This window comes from Lissotriton helveticus, chromosome 2_1, assembly GCF_964261635.1.
Source record: "Lissotriton helveticus chromosome 2_1, aLisHel1.1, whole genome shotgun sequence".
NCBI lineage: Eukaryota > Metazoa > Chordata > Amphibia > Caudata > Salamandridae > Lissotriton > Lissotriton helveticus.
Window position 1 is genome coordinate 1,339,059,667 of NC_136059.1, and position 22,631 is coordinate 1,339,082,297.

Below are 22,631 nucleotides of genomic sequence, written 5' to 3' on the forward strand. Positions count from 1 at the left end.
TGCATAGATCCATGAATGAGTGACTCACTGTTTGTATGTGTTGAAGACAGCATGTATGCAGGACTGTATGGGTGGATGAGTGTGTGTATGGGTGTGTTAGTGAGTGAATGACTGTCTCAATAGTGTCTTTATGCATAACTACATATGTTTTAACACCTTGGCTGCTAGGGAGATTTTCCTCCGGTGCTGCATATTCTTTTTTCTCATTGTTCATGACAAGGTCAGCTCGTCATAAGCACACGATCAGTGTACTGCATGACGAGCTGAGCTCGTCATGAGCATCGAACGGGTTAAACTAGTATATGTGAGTTTTGGTGTATGTGAGAGTGAGAGATTGGAAGAGTTCCTGAATAAGTATGTGTTTCTATAAGTGATTGTTTAAGAAAGTAAGTATGTTTAAGTTTCTGTAGAAGTAAGTGTGGTGATGTGTGTATAACTGTATATGCAAGTAAATGGATGTTTGATACTTTGCATGTGTGACTATGTGTGTGAGTAACTCTATAGATGAGTGTCGGTGTGTAACAGGATGTATAGGTGTATGAGTACATATGATGAGTGAGTACATGTATGAGTGACTGTATAGGACTGTTGGTAAATGAGTGGATGTGTGTGTAGGTCTTGGAATTACTGAATAGGTTGTTGTAACTAGTATTGGTGTGTCCATTGTTTTGAAAATGTTAATTTCTATTTTTGAGTGTGTGTATCAAAGGTTATATTAGGGTGAGGATGAGATCTCCCACTCTATCACAAGGATGATGGCATCAGTGATGTCATTTGAGATGTCATGAGTGATGTCATGAGTGATGTCACTGACCATGTCATGAGTGATGTAATATGTGACATCATCAGCAGTGCATTGCGGGCGCGCGAGTTATAGTTAGCTGAACTAACTATAACGGGGGAATTTCTATGGTTATGTATGAGTGAAATGTCCAACTAACTATAACGCCCCTGAAACCTATGGTTTTTTCAGTGAATTTCTGAGGTTTTTTAAATGCTAATTTCTAACTATAACGTGCCTGAAACCTATGGTTTTTTCAGGGAATTCGAAAGGTTTTTTAAATGCTAGTTTCTAACTATGCCTACAGAGGTATGACATGTGATGAAAGAAGACACAACGCACAGAAGGGAAAAAAAGAAATGCAGAAAGAAGCAATAGAAGTCCACAAAGACGAAGAAAAGTGCAGGAAGAAGAAGAGATGTACAGAAAGAACCAACAGAGGAACAGAAAGTCCTCCTGTGCCCACAACTTTTTCAGACGGGTACTGGTGGTAACTGAATCTGACTAACCAGGCCTAGAGCCAGTACTATGCTAAAAGACACTTAGAATACAGGGAAAACACCTACATACACTAGGGAACACTATGCGTTGAGGTACCCCTGTGATTACCATGACCCCCTCTGTAAGACCCTAGTACATAATAGGGCAGGGGGATTAAAACTACTTCTTAAAACACGCCACAGGGCGTGTTTGCACACTGGTGAAGGGAGGGGAGGGGCCTGAGGTGACGTGTGTGCAAACACGCCCTGTGGCCATTTTAATTTGGGGGATAAAGTCCCCTTGAATCCTGAGTGTCCCTTGGGTCCAACAAGCCCACCAGGTATCTCCAGTAAGCGCCACAGAGTTGCGTCATAGAGAGGTGTAAAAAGGGGCACGGCTTGGACCACCTCTCTGCAAAGCAGCGCAGTGGCGCTTACTGGAAGCACCTGGTGGGCTAGTTGGCCCCTAGGGGCCCTCAGGATTGAAGGGAAATTATTTCCCCAACTTAAAACGTGCTGCAGGGCGTGTTTGCAAACATCACATCAGGCCCCGTCCCCTCCCTTCACCACTGTGTGAACACGCCCTGTGGCCGTTTTAAGTTGGGAGATTAAGTCCCCTTGAATCCTGAGGGTCCCTAGGGTCCAACTAGCCCACCAGGTACCTCCAGTAAGTGCCACAGAGCTGCGCTGCAGAGAGGTGTAAAAAGGTGCCCGGACTGGACCACCTCTCTGCAACGCAGTACAGTGGTGCTTACTGGAAGCACCTGGTGGACTAGTTGGCCCCCAGGGGCCCTCAGGATTGCAGGGAAATTATTTCCCCAACTTAAAACGCGCCACAGGGCGTGTTTGCAAACATCACATCAGGCGCCGTCCCCTCCCTTCACCACTGTGTGAACACGCCCTGTGGCCGTTTTAAGTTGGGAGATTAAGTCCCCTTGAATCCTGAGGGTCCCTAGGGTCCAACTAGCCCACTAGGTACCTCCAGTAAGTGCCACAGAGCTGTGTTGCAGAGAGGTGTAAAAAGGGGCCCGGACTGGACCACCTCTCTGCAACGCAGTGCAGTGGCGCTTACTGGAAGCACCTGGTGGACTAGTTGGCCCCCAGGGGCCCTCAGGATTGAAGGGGAATATTTTCCCCAACTTAAAACGCACCACAGGGCGTGTTTGTACACATCACCTCAGGCCAGTCCCCTCCCTTCACCACGGTGTAAACATGCCCTGTGGCCATTTTAAGTTGGGAGATAAAGTCCCCTTGAATCCTGTGGGTCCCTAGGGTCCAACTAGCCCACTAGTCCAGTAAGCGCCACAGAGCTGTGTTGCAGAGAGGTGTAAAAAGGGGCACGGCCTGGACCACCTCTCTGCAATGCAGCGCAGTGGCACTTACTGGAAGCACCTGGTGGGCTAGTTGGCCCCCAGGGGCCATCAGGATGGAAGGGGACTTATTTCCTCAACTTAAAACACGACACAGGGTGTGTTTGCACACGACACCTTAGGCCCCGTCACTTCCATTCACCACTGTGTAAACAAGCTCCGTGGTAGTTTTAAGTTGGGAGATTAAGTCCCCTTGAATTCTGAGGGTCCCTAGGGTCCGACTAGCCCACTGGGTACCTCCAGTAAGCGCCACAGAGCTGCGTTGCAGAGAGGTGTAAAAAGGGACTTGGCCTATGAACACCCCTCTGCAACACAGCTCCCTGGCGCATACTGGAGGTTCCTGGTGGGCTAGTTGGCCCCCAGGCACCCTCCGTATTGAAGGGGAATTAATTACCCAACTTACAACTCGCCAGGGGGCGCGTTTGCACGGTGGTGAAGGAAGGGGGCAGGGCCTGAGGTGACGTGTGCAAACACGCCCTGTGGCACGTTTTAAGTTGAGGAATTGATTCATGTTCAATCCTGAGGGTACCTAGGGGCCAACTAGCCCACCAAGTACCTCCAGTATGCCCCAGGGAGCTGCGTTGCAGAGAGGTGTTCAGAGGCCACGCCCCTTTTTACAACACTCTGCAACGCAGGTCTGTGGCGCTTATTGGAGGTACCTGGTGGGCTAGTTGGCCCTCAGGGGACCTCAGGATTGAAGAGGAATGAATTCTCCAACTTAAAACGTGCCACAGGGCATGTTTGCACACATGTCACCTCAGGCCCTGACCACTCCCTTCATCACTGTGCAAAAACACCCTGTGGCCGTTTTAAGTTGGGAGATTAGGTCCCCTTGAATCCTGAGGGTCCCTAGGGTCCAACTAGCCCACTAGGTACCTCCAGTAAGTGCCACAGAGCTGCGCTGCAGAGAGGTGTAAAAAGTGGCCCGGACTGGACCACCTCTCTGCAACGCAGTACAGTGGCGCTTACTGGAAGCACCTGGTGGACTAGTTGGCCCCCAGGGGCCCTCAGGATTGCAGGGAAATTATTTCCCCAACTTAAAACGCGCCACAGGGCGTGTTTGCAAACATCACATCAGGCCCCGTCCCCTCCCTTCACCACTGTGTGAACACGCCCTGTGGCCATTTTAAGTTGGGAGATTAAGTCCCCTTGAATCCTGAGGGTCCCTAGGGTCCAACTAGCCCACTAGGTACCTCCAGTAAGTGCCACAGAGCTGCGTTGCAGAGAGGTGTAAAAAGGGGCCCGGACTGGACCACCTCTCTGCAACGCAGTGCAGTGGTGCTTACTGGAAGCACCTGGTGGACTAGTTGGCCCCCAGGGGCCCTCAGGATTGAAGGGGAATTATTTCCCCAACTTAAAACACACCACAGGGCGTGTTTGTACACGTCACCTCAGGCCCGTCCCCTCCCTTCACCACTGTGTAAACATGCCCTGTGGCCGTTTTAAGTTGGGAGATGAAGTCCCCTTGAATCCTGAGGGTCCCTAGGGTCCAACTAGCCCACTAGTCCAGTAAGCGCCACAGAGCTGTGTTGCAGAGAGGTGTAAAAAGGGGCACGGCCTGGACCACCTCTCTGCAATGCAGCGCAGTGGCACTTACTGGAAGCACCTGGTGGGCTAGTTGGCACCCAGGGGCCCTCAGGATTGAAGGGGACTTATTTCCTCAACTTAAAACACGCCACAGGGCGTGTTTGCACATGACACCTCAGGCCCCGTCCCTTCCATTCACCACTGTGTAAACAAGCTCCGTGGCAGTTTTAAGTTGGGAGATTAAGTCCCCTTGAATTCTGAGGGTCCCTAGGGTCCGACTAGCCCACTGGGTACCTCCAGTAAGCGCCACAGAGCTGCGTTGCAGAGAGGTGTAAAATGGGGCTTGGTCTATGAACACCCCTCTGCAACACAGCTCCCTGGCGCATAATGGAGGTTCCTGGTGGGCTAGTTGGCCCCCAGGCACCCTCCGTATTGAAGGGGAATTAATTACCCAACTTACAACTCGCCAGGGGGCGCGTTTGCACGGTGGTGAAGGAAGGGCGGGGCCTGAGGTGACGTGTGCAAACACGCCCTGTGGCACGTTTTAAGTTGGGGAATTGATTCGTCTTCAATCCTGAGGGTACCTAGGGGCCAACTAGCCCACCAAGTACCTCCAGTATGCCCCAGGGAGCTGCGTTGCAGAGAGGTGTTCAGAGGCCACGCCCCTTTTTACAACACTCTGCAACGCAGGTCTGTGGCGCTTATTGGAGGTACCTGGTGGGCTAGTTGGCCCCCAGGGGACCTCAGGATTGAAGAGGAATTAATTCTCCAACTTAAAACGCGCCACAGGGCATGTTTGCACACATGTCACCTCAGGCCCTGCCCACTCCCTTCACTACTGTGCAAAATCACCCTGTGGCCATTTTAAGTTGGGAGATTAAGTCCCCTTGAATCCTGAGGGTCCCTGGGGTGCAACTAGCCTACCAGATACCTCCATTAAGCGCCACAGAGCTGCGTTGCAGAGAGGTGTGAAAAGGGGCATGGCCTCTGAACACCTCTCTGCAACGCAGCTCCCTGGCGCATACTGGAGGTCCCTGGTGGGCTAGTTGGCCCCCAGGGACACCCAGTATTCAAGGGGAATTAGTTCCCCCATCTTACAACGTGCCAGGGGGCCGTTTGCAGAGTGCTGCGGGGGGGGGGGCGGGGCCTCCGGCACAATACCGGTCTTTTTTTAAATCAATTTTTTTAAGAAGTGGGGCTGTGTGGCCCCCCTTCTTTTTCTATTTTATTGGCCCTGGGGACCCTATCCCCCAGGGCCTGACCCCTATTTATTTATTCATTTTTTAAACTGGAGCCAGCCCTGGGGGGTGGCGTTCCCCAGAGCCATCACTGGCTCCATGTCGACCGGGCGGAAAAGCGACGGATGGTCTTCCCGTCCGACGCCTTAACCCCCGCCATACTAATATGGGGAAGGATGTAGGGCGGATCTCCACCGCCATGCGGGCAGTGGCGATCCGCCCTACATCCTAATGGACCCCTTAGTATTCTATGAGAACTCACAGCAACAATGGAAACATTAAAAGAAGTGCTCACACGAGTGTGAGGACGTTCCCTTTATGCTAAATTGGAGGAATGTCTTTTTGAAGTGTCAAGCATCTTCTTTTTAGGATACCCAATACTGGAGAAAGGTCTTGGAATGGATACCCCACAGTACAAGCTGTGTTTGAGTGTACTCGTTTCAGCAATAAAAAAAGCAAAATCAAGAAAATTTTGGGGTTTTCCACCTTCTACCGAAATTTTATTCAGGACTTTTCCTCTATTATTTGACCCATTATCAACCTACCTAAAAAAAGAATGGCATATCAGTGGGGGGAATGAACAAGAAGTGGCCTTCTCTACTTTAAAAAAAACCTTTACAACTGCTCCAAACATTCTAAATACAAACATGCAAACATTCAGCTTCCTTTTATTGAAGCATTTCCCTTTATTGTAGCAGTTTCTCAATGGACTCCAAAGTCAGCTTCGCATTAAGTGGCGCACTACTTTGTTACTCTGACTAGCACGGAATGTAGTTATACCATCTATGAAAGGGAATTTTCTGGCTATAAAAGAAGCATTCACCCATTAGTGTAATTATTGAGAAGGGTCCAAAAAATCACAATATGGACATATCATAAAAATGTATTATATCTGATGGATACGTCTAACCGCAGAGTCCTCGCCTAAGAATTTTACCAAGGCATCAAACTGGTTCAGAGATTTTTTTCCCAAAAGTGCTCCCGCATGTCGCTAGGTAGCATTGCCTTACTCGTATAATTGTCACCCCTGCATGCTAATGTCAGTTCCTTTCTTTCCAGGCCCTCCGATACAGATCTGGAGCTCCACTCGCAATTTTGTTGCTTTTTCAACAACTGCCAAAATGGTTTCACAGTGTGCTAGGGAACAAAGTTTCCACTGAAAACAACAGGTTCCAAACAATGCCATGACTGCAGGAAGCAGATGTTGCTCACAGACCCACATGTGGTGTGTCTTTAGTGGCTGGGCTCGAGATCGTAGTCATGAGTCTGGCAGGTATTGCACACGCTAGCAAAGGCATCAGTCCTCCAACTCCTCTTCACCTACTCCAACTGCCAACAAACTGCTTCCCTGCTCACTATCCCTCCCATGCCAGAAAGAATTTTGGAGGAGCATATGTTTATCCTGCTACAGGAGATGTACCTGTTGCTCTCAAAGAGAAGGGTTCTGACTCTCTCTATTTCCTCATCCCGTAAAAGACACTTTCAGCCATACATTACCTTTTTCCCAGACAAATTTGCTGAGGACTCAAATGGCCCTCTTACCAAAAGTCAGAACTTCATTCCACGTTCGAGAATCTATCACTCTAACAGTGTTTATTGCTCTGCCTTCCACTTGAAAGAGGAGAAGGGGTTCCATCACCTGGAACCCAAAAAGGGATTTAAGCTTTTACATTGATTGCCCCAATGACAAACTAGTGGACGATCAGCTTTTTGTGGGATTTTCTGTAAGTGAAGAAAGGAAAGTCAGCATACAAGAGGACCTTGTCGTGGTGGATAGTCCTCTGCATTAGAATCTGCTACACACTGACCAAGAAAAGGCCTTTGGAAGGACTAAGCCCATTTCCACCAGGACTTAGGCTGCTATCACTACATGGGCTGCGACCTGGGTGTCAGTGCATACGTTCATGAAGCACTACTGCCTCAAGAGCTAGGTCTGGTGGGAAGGTAATTTCTTCCACTTGGTCCTACAAGACTTTTTGTTCTGAGCCCACTACACAGACACTCCATCTTGGGAAGGGGCAGCTTTTGTGTCTATTCTAAGATAAGGAATCTGCAGTTAGAATAATCCATCAGAAGAACAAATCACTTGCCTTTGGGAATGCTCTTTTCTTGGATACTCTATCTACTCTCGAATTCCTCAATGCCCTCCCAAGATATTATTCAGCGCACTGTTACCAACAATTGTGCACAATGGCGTCTGAGGGTGCAGGTTGGGTAAGGATAAGAAACTGACAATAACAGGCAGGGTGGTGCTTATATGTGGTTTCACTCCATCACTTCTGGGTGGTGTGGAGTCAACATGAGGTCACATGATACCACCCAGCAGAATGAGGGACCACTGCTATGAACAAAATTTCCAATCCTGTGAGCAGTACCAAAGGTAAGTAATATGTTCATTTAACATCTGTGAATTGTTCAAATGCTTGGCGGTCCCTCTTCTCTAGATCCATAATAGTATCGCATAGCATAATGGCCATCATCATGGGAAAGCGGATACATTGTCAAGGCAGATGGGGAACAAAGAAGCGCCTCTTCCACCTCCAAGCATGTTAGCTAGCTCAACAGTAGCCCAGCATAATTAGGATTCTTTGTTGAAACAGCTCACAAAAGCTCATGGATCTTTCAAGCTGGCTAAATGGTTACAACAGGAATCTCAGAAACAGCAAAGAAGAGCTTTGTAATACAGGGGTGAGAACTTGTATATACCTAGCAAAGAATTACAGATACAGTTGGTGCCATGACTCTCCCACAGCTCGTCATCCAGAACATCAAAATCACAGAATCTAGTTAGTCAACATTTTTGGTTACCATGATTGAATCCCGCAGTCAAGAATAATTTTTAACACTGTGTACACAAGGCAAGACCTCTCATACAAGACCAGTGGGCAGGGCTTTAAGTGGGGAGGGTCCCTCTGGGTCTCAGACCTAGTAGTAATTTAACACTGACTTTGAAACCGATCCCTGTGGGGCCCTGTATTGATATCCTTTACAGTACAAAAACACGGATCAATTTCTCAACAACTGTATCTCAACAATGAGGATAATCCATGTCAATGAGGTAGCTCCTATTTACATTTCACGCTTTACTTAATTTGCTTCCCTAAGAATATTTACTTTTTCAAGGATGTTGAGTTTTTGTAGTTTTTTTTCATGAAGCATATTATTCTTTAATTGTAAATACTGTGAATTAGATTGTATGTAGGTGTCTGTGTTATGGGTCAGTGGTTATAATGGGCTACGATTGAGAGCTCTGGATTTGAGGTGAATGAATGGTGGGATTTGTAATGCACACAACTTCTGCAAGAGTGTTCTGGAGCTAAGCAATATGGCCAGCATGAAGTATGACATCTAGTCCATGAATATGTGAGTTTTTATTTGTTTGTAGAATATTTTTTTTATCCACATTGCATTTGAGGGGGAGCGGAAGGTCGTTCCAGTACCTAGGAGCTAGGACTGAGCTGGCAGATCCACCCCACTTTTTCCTTTTAGTGGCGGGAATGACTAGCAGATGAGCTGATTGTGAATGAAGGGCTCTTTGTAGGCAGTAGACGAAAAGTCTATTTTGAAGGTAGTTTGTACCGGCTTTATAGAAAGCAGAATGAGCTACTGTAAGAGCCTTAAATATGACTCTGTTCTTCACTGGTAGCCAGTGCAGTTGTTTGCGGTATTGAGTAAGAGAGTTGTGTTTGAGGAGCTTGAAAAGCAGTCGGATGGCTATATTTTGAATTTTCTGAAGTCTATGAGTCATGTAGTCTGGGATTCCTATGAACAGGACATTCAAGTAGTCCAATCTGGACAGGATCAATGTTTGTACAGCCATCTTCTGAGCATCCCATGGGAGGAGTTTGAGGAACTTCCTCAGCATTCTCAAGATCCAGCATGAATTTTTTATTACTGCTGCAATCTGCAGTTTGAGAGATAGCTGGGTATCCTCTAGTACTCCTATATTTCTTGCCATTCGGGGGGGATATGCACAACTGGATGGTCAGACCCCTAGCCAGCTGGGAATGGGGTGTATTCCAAATAGTACGATCTTAGTTTTGTTAGGATTGCATTGCAGGGAGTTGGAGTTGAGCAATGACTGCTGTGACACAGGCAGATGATTTAGATTTAGCCTCATAGTTGTTCTTGTTGTATGTTAGCAACAGTTGGGTGTCATCTGCATAAGAGACTACTTGGCAATCAAAAGATTCAATGAAGTATGCCAAAGGGGTCATATACATGTTAAAGAGAGTGGGGATCAGGGCCGAGCCCTGAGGCACTCTGTACTTAATGGTTTTGCTTCTGAAAAGAATGACTAAAGACACACAGCTTGTTCCCTGTGTTTAAGAAAGGATTTAAGCCAGGTCAGAGCTTTACTTCTTCCCCGATGTGGGCTAGGTGTTGAATTAGGATCTCATGTGAGATCATTTTGAATGCCACCAAGAGGTCTAAAAGAATTAATGAAGCATTGTATCCTGCATCGGGCACACATTATATGGAGTCTGTGATTTCCATAAGAGCTGACGCTGTGCTGTGGAGGGCTCTAAACCCGGATTGTGAGGGGTGAAGGAGCTTAGAGGATTCTAAAAAGGACATTAACTGTGTATTAACTCCTTTTTCAATTATTTTTGTAATCCCTGGTTCGTAGGAATATAGGTCTGACATTTTAAAGAATTTTCGGATCAGCACTTGACTTCTTGAGTAATGTTGTGACACAGGCCTTTTTTCAGTCAGCCAGTACAATGCCAGATTGCAGGGAGAAGAGGCTTTGATAAATGGGAGCAAGAGTGGTCCCTAGCATCCTCATAATGTGGGGTAGAAGGGTATTCCGCGGGGATTCGGATTTAATTTTGGAGAAAGAGTTGTCCAGTTCCAGGTTGGTGGGGGCTATGAATTGAATAAGTTTGTCCTGTGACGTAGGCAAGGCGGGACAAATGGCATTCTGAGGCATTGTATTATGCATTGAGATTAGGGTATCTTGTATTTTTTTGTGTTTTGTCCTAAAAAAAAATTGATCAGGTGAGAACAGAGGGTGCACTTGTCTCAAGTGGGGGTGCAAAATATTTTGGATCTGGGAAATTAGATACAATTTAAAAAAATTCCTTTGCATTATTTTTGGCTGTTCCAATTGTGTTGGTGTAGAAAATGTGACGCACGGATTTCAGATTGCCATGATATGTGCTTAAGGCCCTTTTATAATAGCTCTTGTCCAATTAATTATAGTATTTTCTCAAAAGGTGTTCCAGCTTTTAACAGCCCATCCTTTTTTCCGTATGTTGTGGGGTGAACCATTGGGAAGACTTAAAGTGTATGGTGTACCTTGACTTAGTTATTGGGGCTGCTATGGAGGCTGCTTCAAAAAGCCATTCGTTCACAGTCACCTCATCTGTGGTGATGTTACCTGAGAGTGTGGGTATAGTTGCTTGAAGAGGGGAAAATCTTTTTTGTTCCAGGCATGAATCTAATGGAAAGGTTCAGTTCTTCCTGAGTTTTTTGGGAGCAGCCAAGACCATGCAAAAGGTAATATGAAGTGGTTTGACCAGGTTATTTCTAATGGATTGTTGTGTTTTATAGTAGCATTAGAAAAGATAGCATCTATACTGTGGCCTGCTTTGTGCGTGGGAGCCAGGATAGATGTTGCAAGATCTCTGTCGGTGAGCGATTCGTTCAGTTTAGATGCTTTATTGTCTGAGTGTTTGCCCAGCTGAATATAAAAAATGCATAGCACAGTAAAATTGGCATAGTTGAAGGCTTTAAGGCTCAGTGCTTGGGAAACAGAGTTAAGGGAATCTACTGCATGCCCCAGGGGCCTATAAGGCAGTACACTGTCTAAGGAGCATTGAACTGAAGGGGATATTGTTATTGTTATTTGACATTTGTGAAGCGCATATATCACCCTTAAGTCTCATAGCGCTGATACAAGCTATCACAGTGAAAGACAGAGAGGACGAGCTGCGGGCGTCGGGAGTTTAGAATAAGGTGTATGGGCAGCGTGTTCCACATTGTAGGGGCCATTTTGGAGAATGATCTACCGCCATATCTGACGGTGTGGGTCTTTGGTATGGTTGGGAGATGTTTGCTTGCTGAGCGGAGGGTTCTTGTAGGTTGATACGTGATTAATTTCTGCGCAAGATGGTGGGGTCCCTTTCTGTTTAGGGTGCTGTGCACCAGACAGCATATCTTAAAGGTGATCCGTTTTTTTATGGGAAGCCAATGGAGGGACTTCAGACTGGGGCAGAGAGCGAAAGGGGGGGAATTTAAGTACTAGTCTGGCCACAGTATTTTGTAGGACCTGAAGTTTTGTTAGGTGTGTTTCATTAATGGATGCCAACAAGGCATTTCCGTAGTCCAGGCGGCTGATAATTAATCCCTGCACCAATGGCATGCATGAAGAAAGTGGTATCCATTTAAATATTTTTCCAGCTACGCATTAGCCCATAGCATGTGGTGCACTACCTGATTCGTGGTCAGACATTGAAAGTTTGTTGTCTATTATCACGCTTAGATTGTGTGCTGCCTTTTTAGGTGGAGGACAGGGCCCTAAGGTGGTAGGCCACCAGTCGTCGGTCCACAGTTGTTGGGCCTTTCCAAAGAGGAAGATCTCAGTTTTTCCGGCATTAAGTTGGAGGTGGTTTATGGTCTTCCAATCCTTAATATCTGTCATACATTGTTTAAATTTGAGTTTCGTAGAGGTGGAATCTGGTCCAAGGTTGATTAATAATTGGGTGTCGTCAGCATACGACACTGTATCAAAGTCATATGCTTTGATTATTTTGGCTAGGAGGCATAGGTACAAGTTAAAGAGAGTGGGGCTCAGTATTGAACCCTGGGGAACACCCTTATCTATGGTCTGGCTACTGGAGGCGAAGGCTCCTATTTGGACTTTGGCTGTACGGTTGGTAAGGTAGCTCCTGAGCCAGTTCAGCGCAGTGCCCTCGACACCAAGCTCCCACAGGCGGCCCAGGAGTATGCTATGGGAGATGGTGTTGAAGACCGCAGACAGGTCCAGTAGCACCAGGATGGCAGATTGTCTGGCATCAAGGTCGAGTTGCTGCTATTAATCATCTCCAGTAGTGCCGTTTCGGTGCTGTGGAAGGCCCAGAACCCAGACTGCGAGGGGTCGAGCAGGTTGTTATTCTCAAGGTGTTCAGACAGTTGCTTGTTTACTAGTGCGTCCAGAACTTTCCCAAAGAGAGGTAGAAGGGAGATAGGTTGGTAATTATTGTACTCTTAGGGATCAGAGTTTGGCTTTTTTAGGATGGATTTCACTATGGCCTCTTTCCAGATGGAAGGTACATTGGACAGGGACAGTGAGTTATTTAGTAGCTTGGTCAGTCTAGGTGTAAGGGCGAGCCCGATTTTGGATATAATCTGGGCGGGAGCTGGGTCAGTGGGGGAGCCAGATTTGATCCTTGAGAGGGTTGATAGGACTTCTTCTTCGGTTGTGGGGTGGAATTCTCTGAGGGGGTTGAGATGGGGTCTAGAGGTACCCTGATTCCTTTCTGAAGGGGGTGTTCCTACAGGCTGTGGGAAAGAGCTATGGATGATATTCATTTTATTCACGAAAAAGACCAAGGGAGAGTCCACCCACTCTTGTGCGGAGGTCCGAATTGGTTGATAAGAGGGGATTGGTGAATTCTCTCAGGATCTTATAGAGCTCTTTTTGTGAGTTGGATGCTTGGTTGATTTGATCCCCTAAGTAGGTTTTTTTGGCTGCAGCTATATGGTCCATATAGCGCTGGTGTCTTATTTTATAGTCCTGCTTGTCTAAGGCACTTGTGTGTGTCTCCATTTACATTTTTTCTGGCTGCTAGTTTGTCATTTTTCAGGTCTGGTGTGAACCAGGGGGAAAGTTTGTGAGGGCATTTAGTTTGTTTTACCGGGGCGATTTTGTCTAGGGTGGATGTGATGGCTTGCTCAAGCAATTTGGCAGCTTCATTTGGGAGCTCTAGTTCGAGTGGTGGAAGGAGGGCAAAATCAGTAGAGAAAGAGTGTACGTTAATATTGTTCCAGGGCCTGCTAGGACATGATTCTATCGATGGACTTGGTTGGGCCGCTACACCAATATTTGAAACTTAAGGACATGATGGTCAGACCACAAGACAGGGACTGGTTGGTCGACCTTTACTTGGGGAGAGTTAGTAAATAGGAGATCTAAGGTATGACCTGCTGTATGGGTGAGGCCCTTTACCATTTGGTCATGGCTGAGAGTGTTAAGGCTTGTGACAAGATCGTCTGAGTGGGGGTCAAATGGTAGTTCTGCCTGGTAATTAAAATCCGCCAGAAGGAGGAAGGCGAGGACTTGCGGTGCAAATACCTCAGTTAAATGGCTGGTAAAGAGACTTTTATTGCCAGGGGGGCGATAGAGGAAGGCCCCTCTCCATGTTCCTTTCCTAATGCTGTTTATTTTAAAAATGCAGATTTCTCCCCAAGACGCTTGGACGGAGTTGATGGTGTGTATGTCAGTGTTGGCCCTAAAAGCTAAACCTATGCCCCCCTTCATTCTTACCTTTCCTATCCAGTCTGGTCAGCTGATAGTCAGGAGGGAGGGCTAAGGAGATATCTGGTTGGGAGGCCTCGTGGAGCCATGTCTCTGTGATGAAAAATAGGTCTGGTTTCTCTGAATCTAGTAGAGACCAAATTTCGAGAGCGTGTTTTGAGAGTGAGTGGGCGTTACAGTATAAGCCTGTCCAGTTATTATGAGTTGGTTTTCCAGGACATGGACCTGGTGCTGGGGTGGGTACATTATATTGTGTGACGTGCTTGAGACTAGTAGGGCTCTTAGTCATTCTGATGGGGGTGATGTCGGCTGCCAGAGGGGGTGGTCGATTGATTGCGCGTAGCTCTTGGCTGGAGTATTGTATTATGGCCATGTGGGGGCTGATGGGATGATGGGAAGGGGGTGTGATGGGTGGAAAAACGGGCAGGGTGTCTGGCGTCTGGCGTTGGCCTGGCGGGGAGGGGTGTAGACGGGCTTGCCTTTGGCGCGCCGCTGCGCACGTCCGCTCAGTGCTCTTCCTTTAATGTGCCAGGAAGTGGGCAAACAATCAAACAAACCCCATGGCTTCAGCACCTATGATGTCTTCTACCTTAAAGGTGGACGTTGGCCCAGAATTTCCTAGAACACGTCTCCAGACTTCAAGGGTTACAAGATATTATAATCGCAGATCAAGGTTCACAGTTTACAGTCCTATCTGGACAGAATTAATGAAAAGGTTAGGTTGATTTTATGGTGATTTTAAATCTACTGGTTATCACCTACAGACGGATGGACTGAGCAAGAGAGTCAATCAAGCTATGCAATTGAAAGCTACACGAGGTGCTGCTTAAGGAATCATCAGTCATAGTGGTCTTGGTAGATATCTCTGGCTGAGTTCACTTACAATAACTTTTTACCCTAGGAATAGCTTCCTTTTATTACACCTGAATTCATACTTGCAGGCTACCCATTTTTGTAGGATCGTCCAAGATCACATTGGAGGGCGCTCAGTTCTTGCAGCAGATAAAAAAGGCTAGGAAGATCATACAAGAATAATTAATGAAGGCTGACTTACATGGGCAGACTCCCCCTTCCTGTTATCTGGGGAATAAGGTGTGACTGTCCAGAAACAACCTGTGTATTCCAGGATCTCATACCGAGTTACGTCCATATTTGTTGGCCCCTTCAAGATTATACGATTTGTAGTGAAAGCAGGGGTCAGATTAGTACTTTCCACTAATTGGCATATATATCCATGCATATCTCTAGAAGTAAACCTGCTACGTCCAAGAGGGTTCCCCAACCTTCTAAGTTGATTTTTTGCACAGCTGAATGTGAAGTAGTGTCTACGTAGTATATGTCATGGGCAGTTAGAAATACCCAGTGGCTTTGAAGGTGTATATTTATTAAAGATCTTAGGAACCAGCTTCTTGGTGCATGCACCCCATCTCATCTGTCAGTTCTATAATTGTCTTCCCAAGGAAGCAAACCTCCCAGAGCTCTGGAGGGAAAGTATCCAGGGATGGGGGTGTGGAGAGGGACTCTCAGGATTTCATGTTAGGACTGAATAGAGAAAAGACCACATACACAGTTACGCACTATTGGACCTGCTCAGACTCATGGAATGCAGTCATAACAGTGCCAGATCATATCTTGCTTCAGTTATAGATTCACACAATTCATAGAGGGAAGGGAATGGACACTGATGAAGACTAGGCAATGGTATCTGAGGAACACTAGACTAGTAACTACTACGAGGGCTGGAATTTCGTGGGTCTTAGGTTCATATTTGGTCAACAAGAACAGAATCAGTACTTAACTGCACTGCACGTCTCCTGCCTAGTAACATTTTGTGGTTGTATTTGCTCCCTGCTTTTGCTTAGTTCATACACTCAACTTTATGTCCAAACACCTTTGTTGGTTTTTTCCTTCCCTGTTCCCACTTAAGTTAGTCCTTGCCCTTTCCTTTCAGGGCTTGTAACCTTATTTTGATTATATATTGCTTGTCTTACCATTCGTCCGTTGCTGTGCTGAATCCTTGTAGTTATTGGTGTTCTGGGGATCAGCGTTGATATCCTGATCCATTTCTGGTCTCATTAGCTCCAACACTACCCTGGATATGGGTAGGCTACTCCCCATGGTGTGGGTAACTCCTCCATGCACCAGCATACATTTGGTCATTCTTGTGCATTTACCCATTGGCTTATACCTTACTTATATAGAACTACCAAAAGGTGCCTGATGAGGTTGTTACCATACATCATACCAGTAACAGATTCCAGTCCTTGCTGGGTATTCCTGATGATACAGCACCATAGCAAGAGCTCCTGTGATTTCCTTTACCCTACCCTGTTCTCCCAATCCTTCTGTGGTAAGGTGATCCAGATATCAATAATTTCAAATAGACTTGGGAAAAGCAGGGATTTTCAGCGGATCTACATCCTCAGCAAACGGTTGACCCAAAATATTTTCCTGCACAGGAGACTTATCTGCTAAGTCTTCTTTCACATGATCTGTAAACCATTTCTGTAATTTGTTCATCAGCAAAGTATTCCACATGCCCATACGTAGCATACGTTTTTTAACATGGGTGGCTACCATCCTCATATTTGGGCCATAACACAACTAAAGATTGAGGGGCAGCTAACTAAAGGTCATGGGTAATAGGTCTTCCTACCTGCATCCCAATTCGGAGATGCTGACTACTGGCTCTCCCGGTTAAATATGAGTAATCTGTAAATGCCTAGATCACCTCAATTTTCCCTGAATGTGAGGTATATGTCTGTATGTATTTTTATGTGAGTTTGTGTGTGTCCCTGTGTAGTGTAGAATATTGTATCCATTTTCCTGACTGTTTTAGATCTTTGAATTCTCAGTGGAACAGGAGGGGGTTTATTGTGCCTGAATACTGCTGTGAGAAATTCTGCTCAACCGTGGGGTGCTGCTGTGACTGATGACTTGTGCTGCAACCTACCCTGAACCCAGGGACGATACTGGTCAACGGAAAGTGAGGCTGACGATCCCCTGAGGCTTCTGCCGGAATGGCTAGGGAAGGAGATCAATTACACCTGGGGTAAACTGTAGTGCTATGTTTATTGCCAAAACCACGTTTCCTCCCTCAGAAAACTACATGTTCGTTTGTATGCTGATCAAGATGTGGCATTCCTTGTAGCTCTATTGGATGGATGTCCTGAGGCCAACTCATTTGAACACAAAAGTTGCATCATGCCCCAGACACCATATACACACCTGTTATGATTCATTGGGTTGCCCTCTAAATCAAGTGTTGATAACCTTGACCATGAGGATGTCAGAGCAATCAGGACACTCCCCTGCCAGCAATAACATTGTTTCATACTGCCCCCTGAAAAAGCCTGAAAAGCATGAGTCATAGTTTTCAGCACTTCTCACATCTGTAAACTTAAGATATACAGTTTTCTTTTATCACTGGTAAAAATGTTTCCATGTGGAGGAACCTCTTTCCCAACTCTGTTATGAATAGTCACAAATGTGTAGGCATTCACCAGCTTTGCATGGTATTCCATCCCCCATTCCTGAAAGCACCTTTGCTCCCACATAATATTTTATCAGGATGATAGCATCCTAAGGTATGTGGATAATTTTCAAACCAAGATGTGTGGGTCCCAAATGTCACAGAGCAGAAGAGTTAGGGTAACCTGCTTCCCACCCCTATATTGTGCTAGAAAAACAAAACACACAAGATGATGGACGGAATGTTGCACATTGCCAAACATTCACCCCCAGTAACAGATCTGGGTTTCATCCATCGTTATTTTGCTTACCACGCCACCCCAGTTCAGACATGGCCACATCTGGGCATACACACTGGGGGTGAATGTTTTGCCATTGTGCAACATCTTGTGTGTTTTGCTGTTTGCCCTATGTGGGAAGGGTATGCCCAGACGTGGGTCCCGTGCTCACTACGCCACAGGAGTCAAGCTTTTCTGGCTGATGACGGCAGATAGCCAGAAACCGGTCCTAGAATGCTTGATTCCGGTCCAGCGAATACATGGCTTGGCAGTTCAGGCTGGACTGTTCCCATGAGGCACAGGGTCAAGACTGATTTGCATATGGCCATGTCTGAACTGGGGTGGCGTGGTGAGCAAAACAACGATGGTATGAACCCAGATCTGTGACTGGGGGTGAATGTTTTGCCATTGTGCAACATTCCGTCCATCATCTTGTGTGTTTTGCTGTTTGCCCTATGTGGGAAGGGTATGCCGAGACGTGGGTCCCGTACTCACTCCGCCACAGGAGTCAAGCTATTCTGGCTGATGACGGCTGATAGCCAGAAACCGGTCCTAGAATGCTTGATTCCGGTCCAGGGAAGACATGGCTTGGCAGTTAAGGCTGGACTGTTCCCATGAGGCACAGGATCAAGACTGATTTGCATATGGCCATGTCTGAACTGGGGTGGCGTGGTGAGCAAAACAACGATGGTATGAACCCAGATCTGTGACTGGGGTGAATGTTTTGCCATTGTGCAACATTCCGTCCATCATCTTCTGTGTTTTTCTGTTTGCCCTATGTGGGAAGGGTATGCCCAGACGTGGGTCCCGTACTCACTACGCCACAGGAGTCAAGCTATTCTGGCTGATGACGGCTAATAGCCAGAAACCGGTCCTAGAATGCTTGATTCCGGTCCAGGGAAGACATGGCTTTGCAGTTCGGGCTGGACTGTTCCCATGTGGCACAGGGTCAAGACTGATTTGCATATGGCCATGTCTGAACTGGGGCGGCGTGGTGAGCAAAATAACAATGGATTAAACCCAGATCCTTGACTGGGGGTGAATTTTGTGCCATTGTGCAACATTCCTTCCATCATCTTGTGTGTTTTGCTGTTCGCCCTATGTGGGAAGGGTATGCCCAGACGTGGGTCCCGTACTCACTACGCCACAGGAGTCAAGCTATTTTGGCTGATGACGGCTGATAGCCAGAAACCGGTCCTAGAATGCTTGATTCCGGTCCAGAGAAGACATGGCTTGGCAGTTCGGGCTGGACTGTTCCCATGAGGCACAGGGTCAAGACTGATTTGCATATGGCCATGTCTGAACTGGGGTGGCGTGGTGAGCAAAATAACGATGGATTAAACCCAGATCTGTGACTGGGGGTGAATGTTTTGCCATTGTGCAACATTCCGTCCATCATCTTGTTTGTTTTGTTGTGATAGAAAAACACAGGAGAGAGGAAACTACCACCCTTACCTGGAATTAAAGACCGAGCGGCTAGGGGTTGAAATCCAGGATAAGCAGAAGCTGATTGCACTTGCCGTCTTTGAAGTTGTGGATCAGAAAGCTGCCTGAGTCCGTAAGCCTTGCACACCAAGCATTTAAGGGGCAGTGCACCAAGTTGGACCAACCCTCCACAGCTATTCTGCTGTCATAGCAAAGGTCCCAAGAGGTTAGGAAATGTACAGTTGGGAGCGCTTGTAATGCGGCCTAATCTGAACGTTGGCAAGAAAGTCTTGTAAACCTCTGGCCTCTCACTGCAGACTTTTGCCTTGGATAGCACTGAAACAGGCTCCAACAACCAACGTTGGTGGATGGGCAGAATTGGGGGGGGCAGCAAAAGAACCGACAGCAGAAGGAGGGTGACATGGACAAACAATACGGGAAAGGATGTGGCAAGCAAGACCACAGGTGGTGGCAGGGGGACAGAGCAAGCAAGATGCATAGCATGGAAGGGCACCTATAAATAAATGAATCGGTACTTAGTCCATGCTCCATTGAAAGGAGAAGAAAAGTGAAACTGGACGCAATACCAGGACACAATAACGAATGAAAATCAAGAAAATAAGAGTGACAGTGAAGGCAGCCAATGGTAAATAATGGATAAGTTAAAAGCCCCTCTTAAGAGTTTTTTTTCTGTAGACAGAATAGATTGTCACCAAGTGACAGTGTGTGAGTGCAACCTGCACACTCAACTTAAACAGAAAGACCGTTGTGAAAAGACTGCATAAATGCTCATGTATAAAATGATCAACTGTGTCAAAAGCTGAGCTGAGGTCAAGTAGAAAAAGAATAAACATTGTAAGCTTATCATCAAAGCAGTGCTAAGGTTTATTGACTAATCTAACCTGTTCATTTCTAACCAGTTTCATCCCTGAGCGGGCTCAAGTAGCTATGAACAAACTCCAGGATACCAAATTCGATGTCGTTGTTGGAGCCCACAACAAAGTCAAGTAGAAGAAAGGGGTTCATCAGGAACTGGCACCAAAATTTTCCTAAGAGAGTCGACACAGACACAAAGAGTGTTGGCATAAGACCTTCACTCTTGTGACAAAAAGGCACTTTGCTAAAAGTGATAATAATAAAACTGGCTTTACATGTGTGTTTTACATGACTAAGTTTCCAAACGTTGTGCACTGCATAAAACATGTCTTTTAATAAATTGATATTTTTAATTTCCTAAAAGATTCTGAGTGTCTGCTATTTTTATGTAGTGATCTCACTGCAAACAATTAAGGTGCAGACTTGGCATGTATATGAGCACTTGAGTCCTACCCCGACCTACACTTTTACAGAATAAAAATGAAAGGGCATTGTCACCTGTGGAAGGCATGTGTGCACAAATGATTGCACTATTCTAGAACAGGGGTGTCCTAAGTACCTCCTGAGGGCCAGACCCCTCCCATATTTTCAGGAAAGCTCTGACTATATAAATGATTTCCCTTTTGATTATTTCTATGTTAATTTAGAGAATATGCACATCCTGAAAATCTGACTTGGATCTACATTGGAGTCCCAGTCCCTGGACAATGCGTGGCATGGAGACATAAGCTTTGAGAAAGAAGCCTTTTGCAGAGACCAAATTCATGCATCATGTAATGATAAATATCGAAAATGATTTGTTTTCATTTCTAAATGACTATAGATGTTTTTGGTCTGGGCTAAATTCCCAGAATATTTGTAATAAAGACAAATATTTATATTTTTATTAAAATAATATACATAGATGGTCTTTAGTTAAGCCCCTTGAGCCATTGTGTGCTAGAAGTGTAATTCACAATATGGAGCAGCCAACAAGAGAGCATACATAGAATGGTCAAAAGGTCAGCCCAGTTTGTTAGCATCGGTTCAATTTATAGAAAGGTTCGCCTCTTAGGAGTCCAGCACACCGCAGTACAACTGTTGCCTTTGCTACCCAAATTCGCCATAAAACACTCATTACAGTTTCAGAATGACCCTTTATCAGATCAACATATCACAGCTGCCCTCTGTTCACCCCTAGTGATTCCTGTGATAGAGACACCAGATATGGAACAAGCCTCAAACACACCTGGAAGATTGCAGCAGTAATCACATATGGCCCCAGGATGTAATACCTAAAGAAGCAAGTCAGATGCACACACTCATAAACACAAATAAATGCACAGCAGAGGGCCTGCATTTGGCCTAAGTACACTATGCCAGAGCAGCCGGTCATTTGCATTCATCAAACAAAGCTCGAACAATGCGATAAGTAAGCGTCATCCTAGATAACTCACATGACACACCGGGCCACCTCGACCATCTCAGTATACGAACTCCAGTGGTATTTATGACCCCTTCTATCAATCAATCAATCAATCATAGCATTTGTATAGTGCGCTACTCACCCGGAAGGGTCTTAAGGCGCTTGGGGGAGGGGGTCCGCTACTGCTCGAACTGCCAGGTCTTGAGTTGTTTCCTGAAGGCGAGATGGTCCTGCGTCAGCCGGAGGTGGATGGGGAGGGAGTTCCATGTCTTGGCTGCCAGGTAGGAGAAGGATCTTCCTCCAGCGGTGGCTCTTCGGATGCGTGGTACGGCGGCGAGGGCGAGGCTTGTGGAACGTAGCTGGCGGGTGGGTGCGTAGAAGGTCAGGCGGTCGTTGAGGTACTTGGGACCTAGGTCGTGGAGAGACTTGTGTGCGTGGGTAAGGAGCCTGAACGTGATCCTCTTGCTGACAGGGAGCCAGTGCAGGTCCCTCAGGTGGCCGGAGATGTGACTGCGTCGGGGGATGTCCAGGATGAGTCGGGCGGAGGCGTTTTGTATGCACTGGAGTCTTTTCTGAAGTTTGGCTGTGGTTCCGGCATAGAGGGTGTTTCCGTAGTCCAGTCGGCTGGTGACGAGTGCCTGGGTGACCCTCTTCCTGGTTTCGGTCGGGATCCAGCGGAAGATCTTTCGGAGCATGTGCAGGGTGTTGTAGCACGACGAGGAGACGGCGTTGACTTGTCTGGTCATCGAGAGGGAAGAGTCCAGGATGAAGCCCAGGTTGCGTGCGTGGTCTATTGGCTTGGGAGCAGTGCCCAGGGCGGGAGGCCACCAGGAGTCGTCCCAGGCGGAGGTCGATGGTCCCAGGATGAGGAGTTCCGTCTTGTCTGAGTTCAGTCTCAGGCGGCTGTTCTCCATCCACTCGGCGACGTCTTTCATCCCTTCGTGTAGGCTCGTTCTGGCGGTGGCGGGGTCATTGGTGAGGGAGAGGATCAGCTGGGTGTCGTCGGCGTAGGAGATGATGTTGAGGTTGTGTTGGCGTGCGATGGCTGCGAGAGGGCTCATGTAGATGTTGAAGAGGGTTGGGCTGAGCGATGATCCTTGCGGTACGCCGCAGATGACTTCGGTGGGATCGGAACGGGGGGAGGCGGACTCTTTGTGTTCTTCCGGTGAGGAACGAGATGATCCACTCCAGTGCCTTTTCTTGGATACCTATGTTGCTGAGGCGTTGAACTGGGGTGCGGTGGCAGACAGTGTCGAACGCTGCAGAGAGGTCCAGGAGGATGAGGGCCGCTGTTTCCCC

At 46.8% G+C, this 22,631-nt stretch overlaps 1 protein-coding gene across 2 annotated transcripts in view; it reads left to right on the forward strand.

Moving 5' to 3' along the window:
- Nucleotides 1-22,631, forward strand: part of LOC144818644 (17-beta-hydroxysteroid dehydrogenase 13-like) — a 377,312-nt gene that overhangs the window by 332,729 nt on the left and 21,952 nt on the right. The window contains exon 8 of one of the 2 annotated variants that reach the window (XM_078676268.1): nt 19,972-20,290. The exons of the other annotated variant lie outside the window; for it this stretch is intronic. Coding sequence (XP_078532394.1) covers nt 19,972-20,062 — 91 coding nt within the window. The 3' untranslated portion in view covers nt 20,063-20,290. Of the gene's footprint in view, nt 1-19,971; nt 20,291-22,631 lie in introns of those variants that run through there. 2 annotated transcript variants of the gene reach the window in all.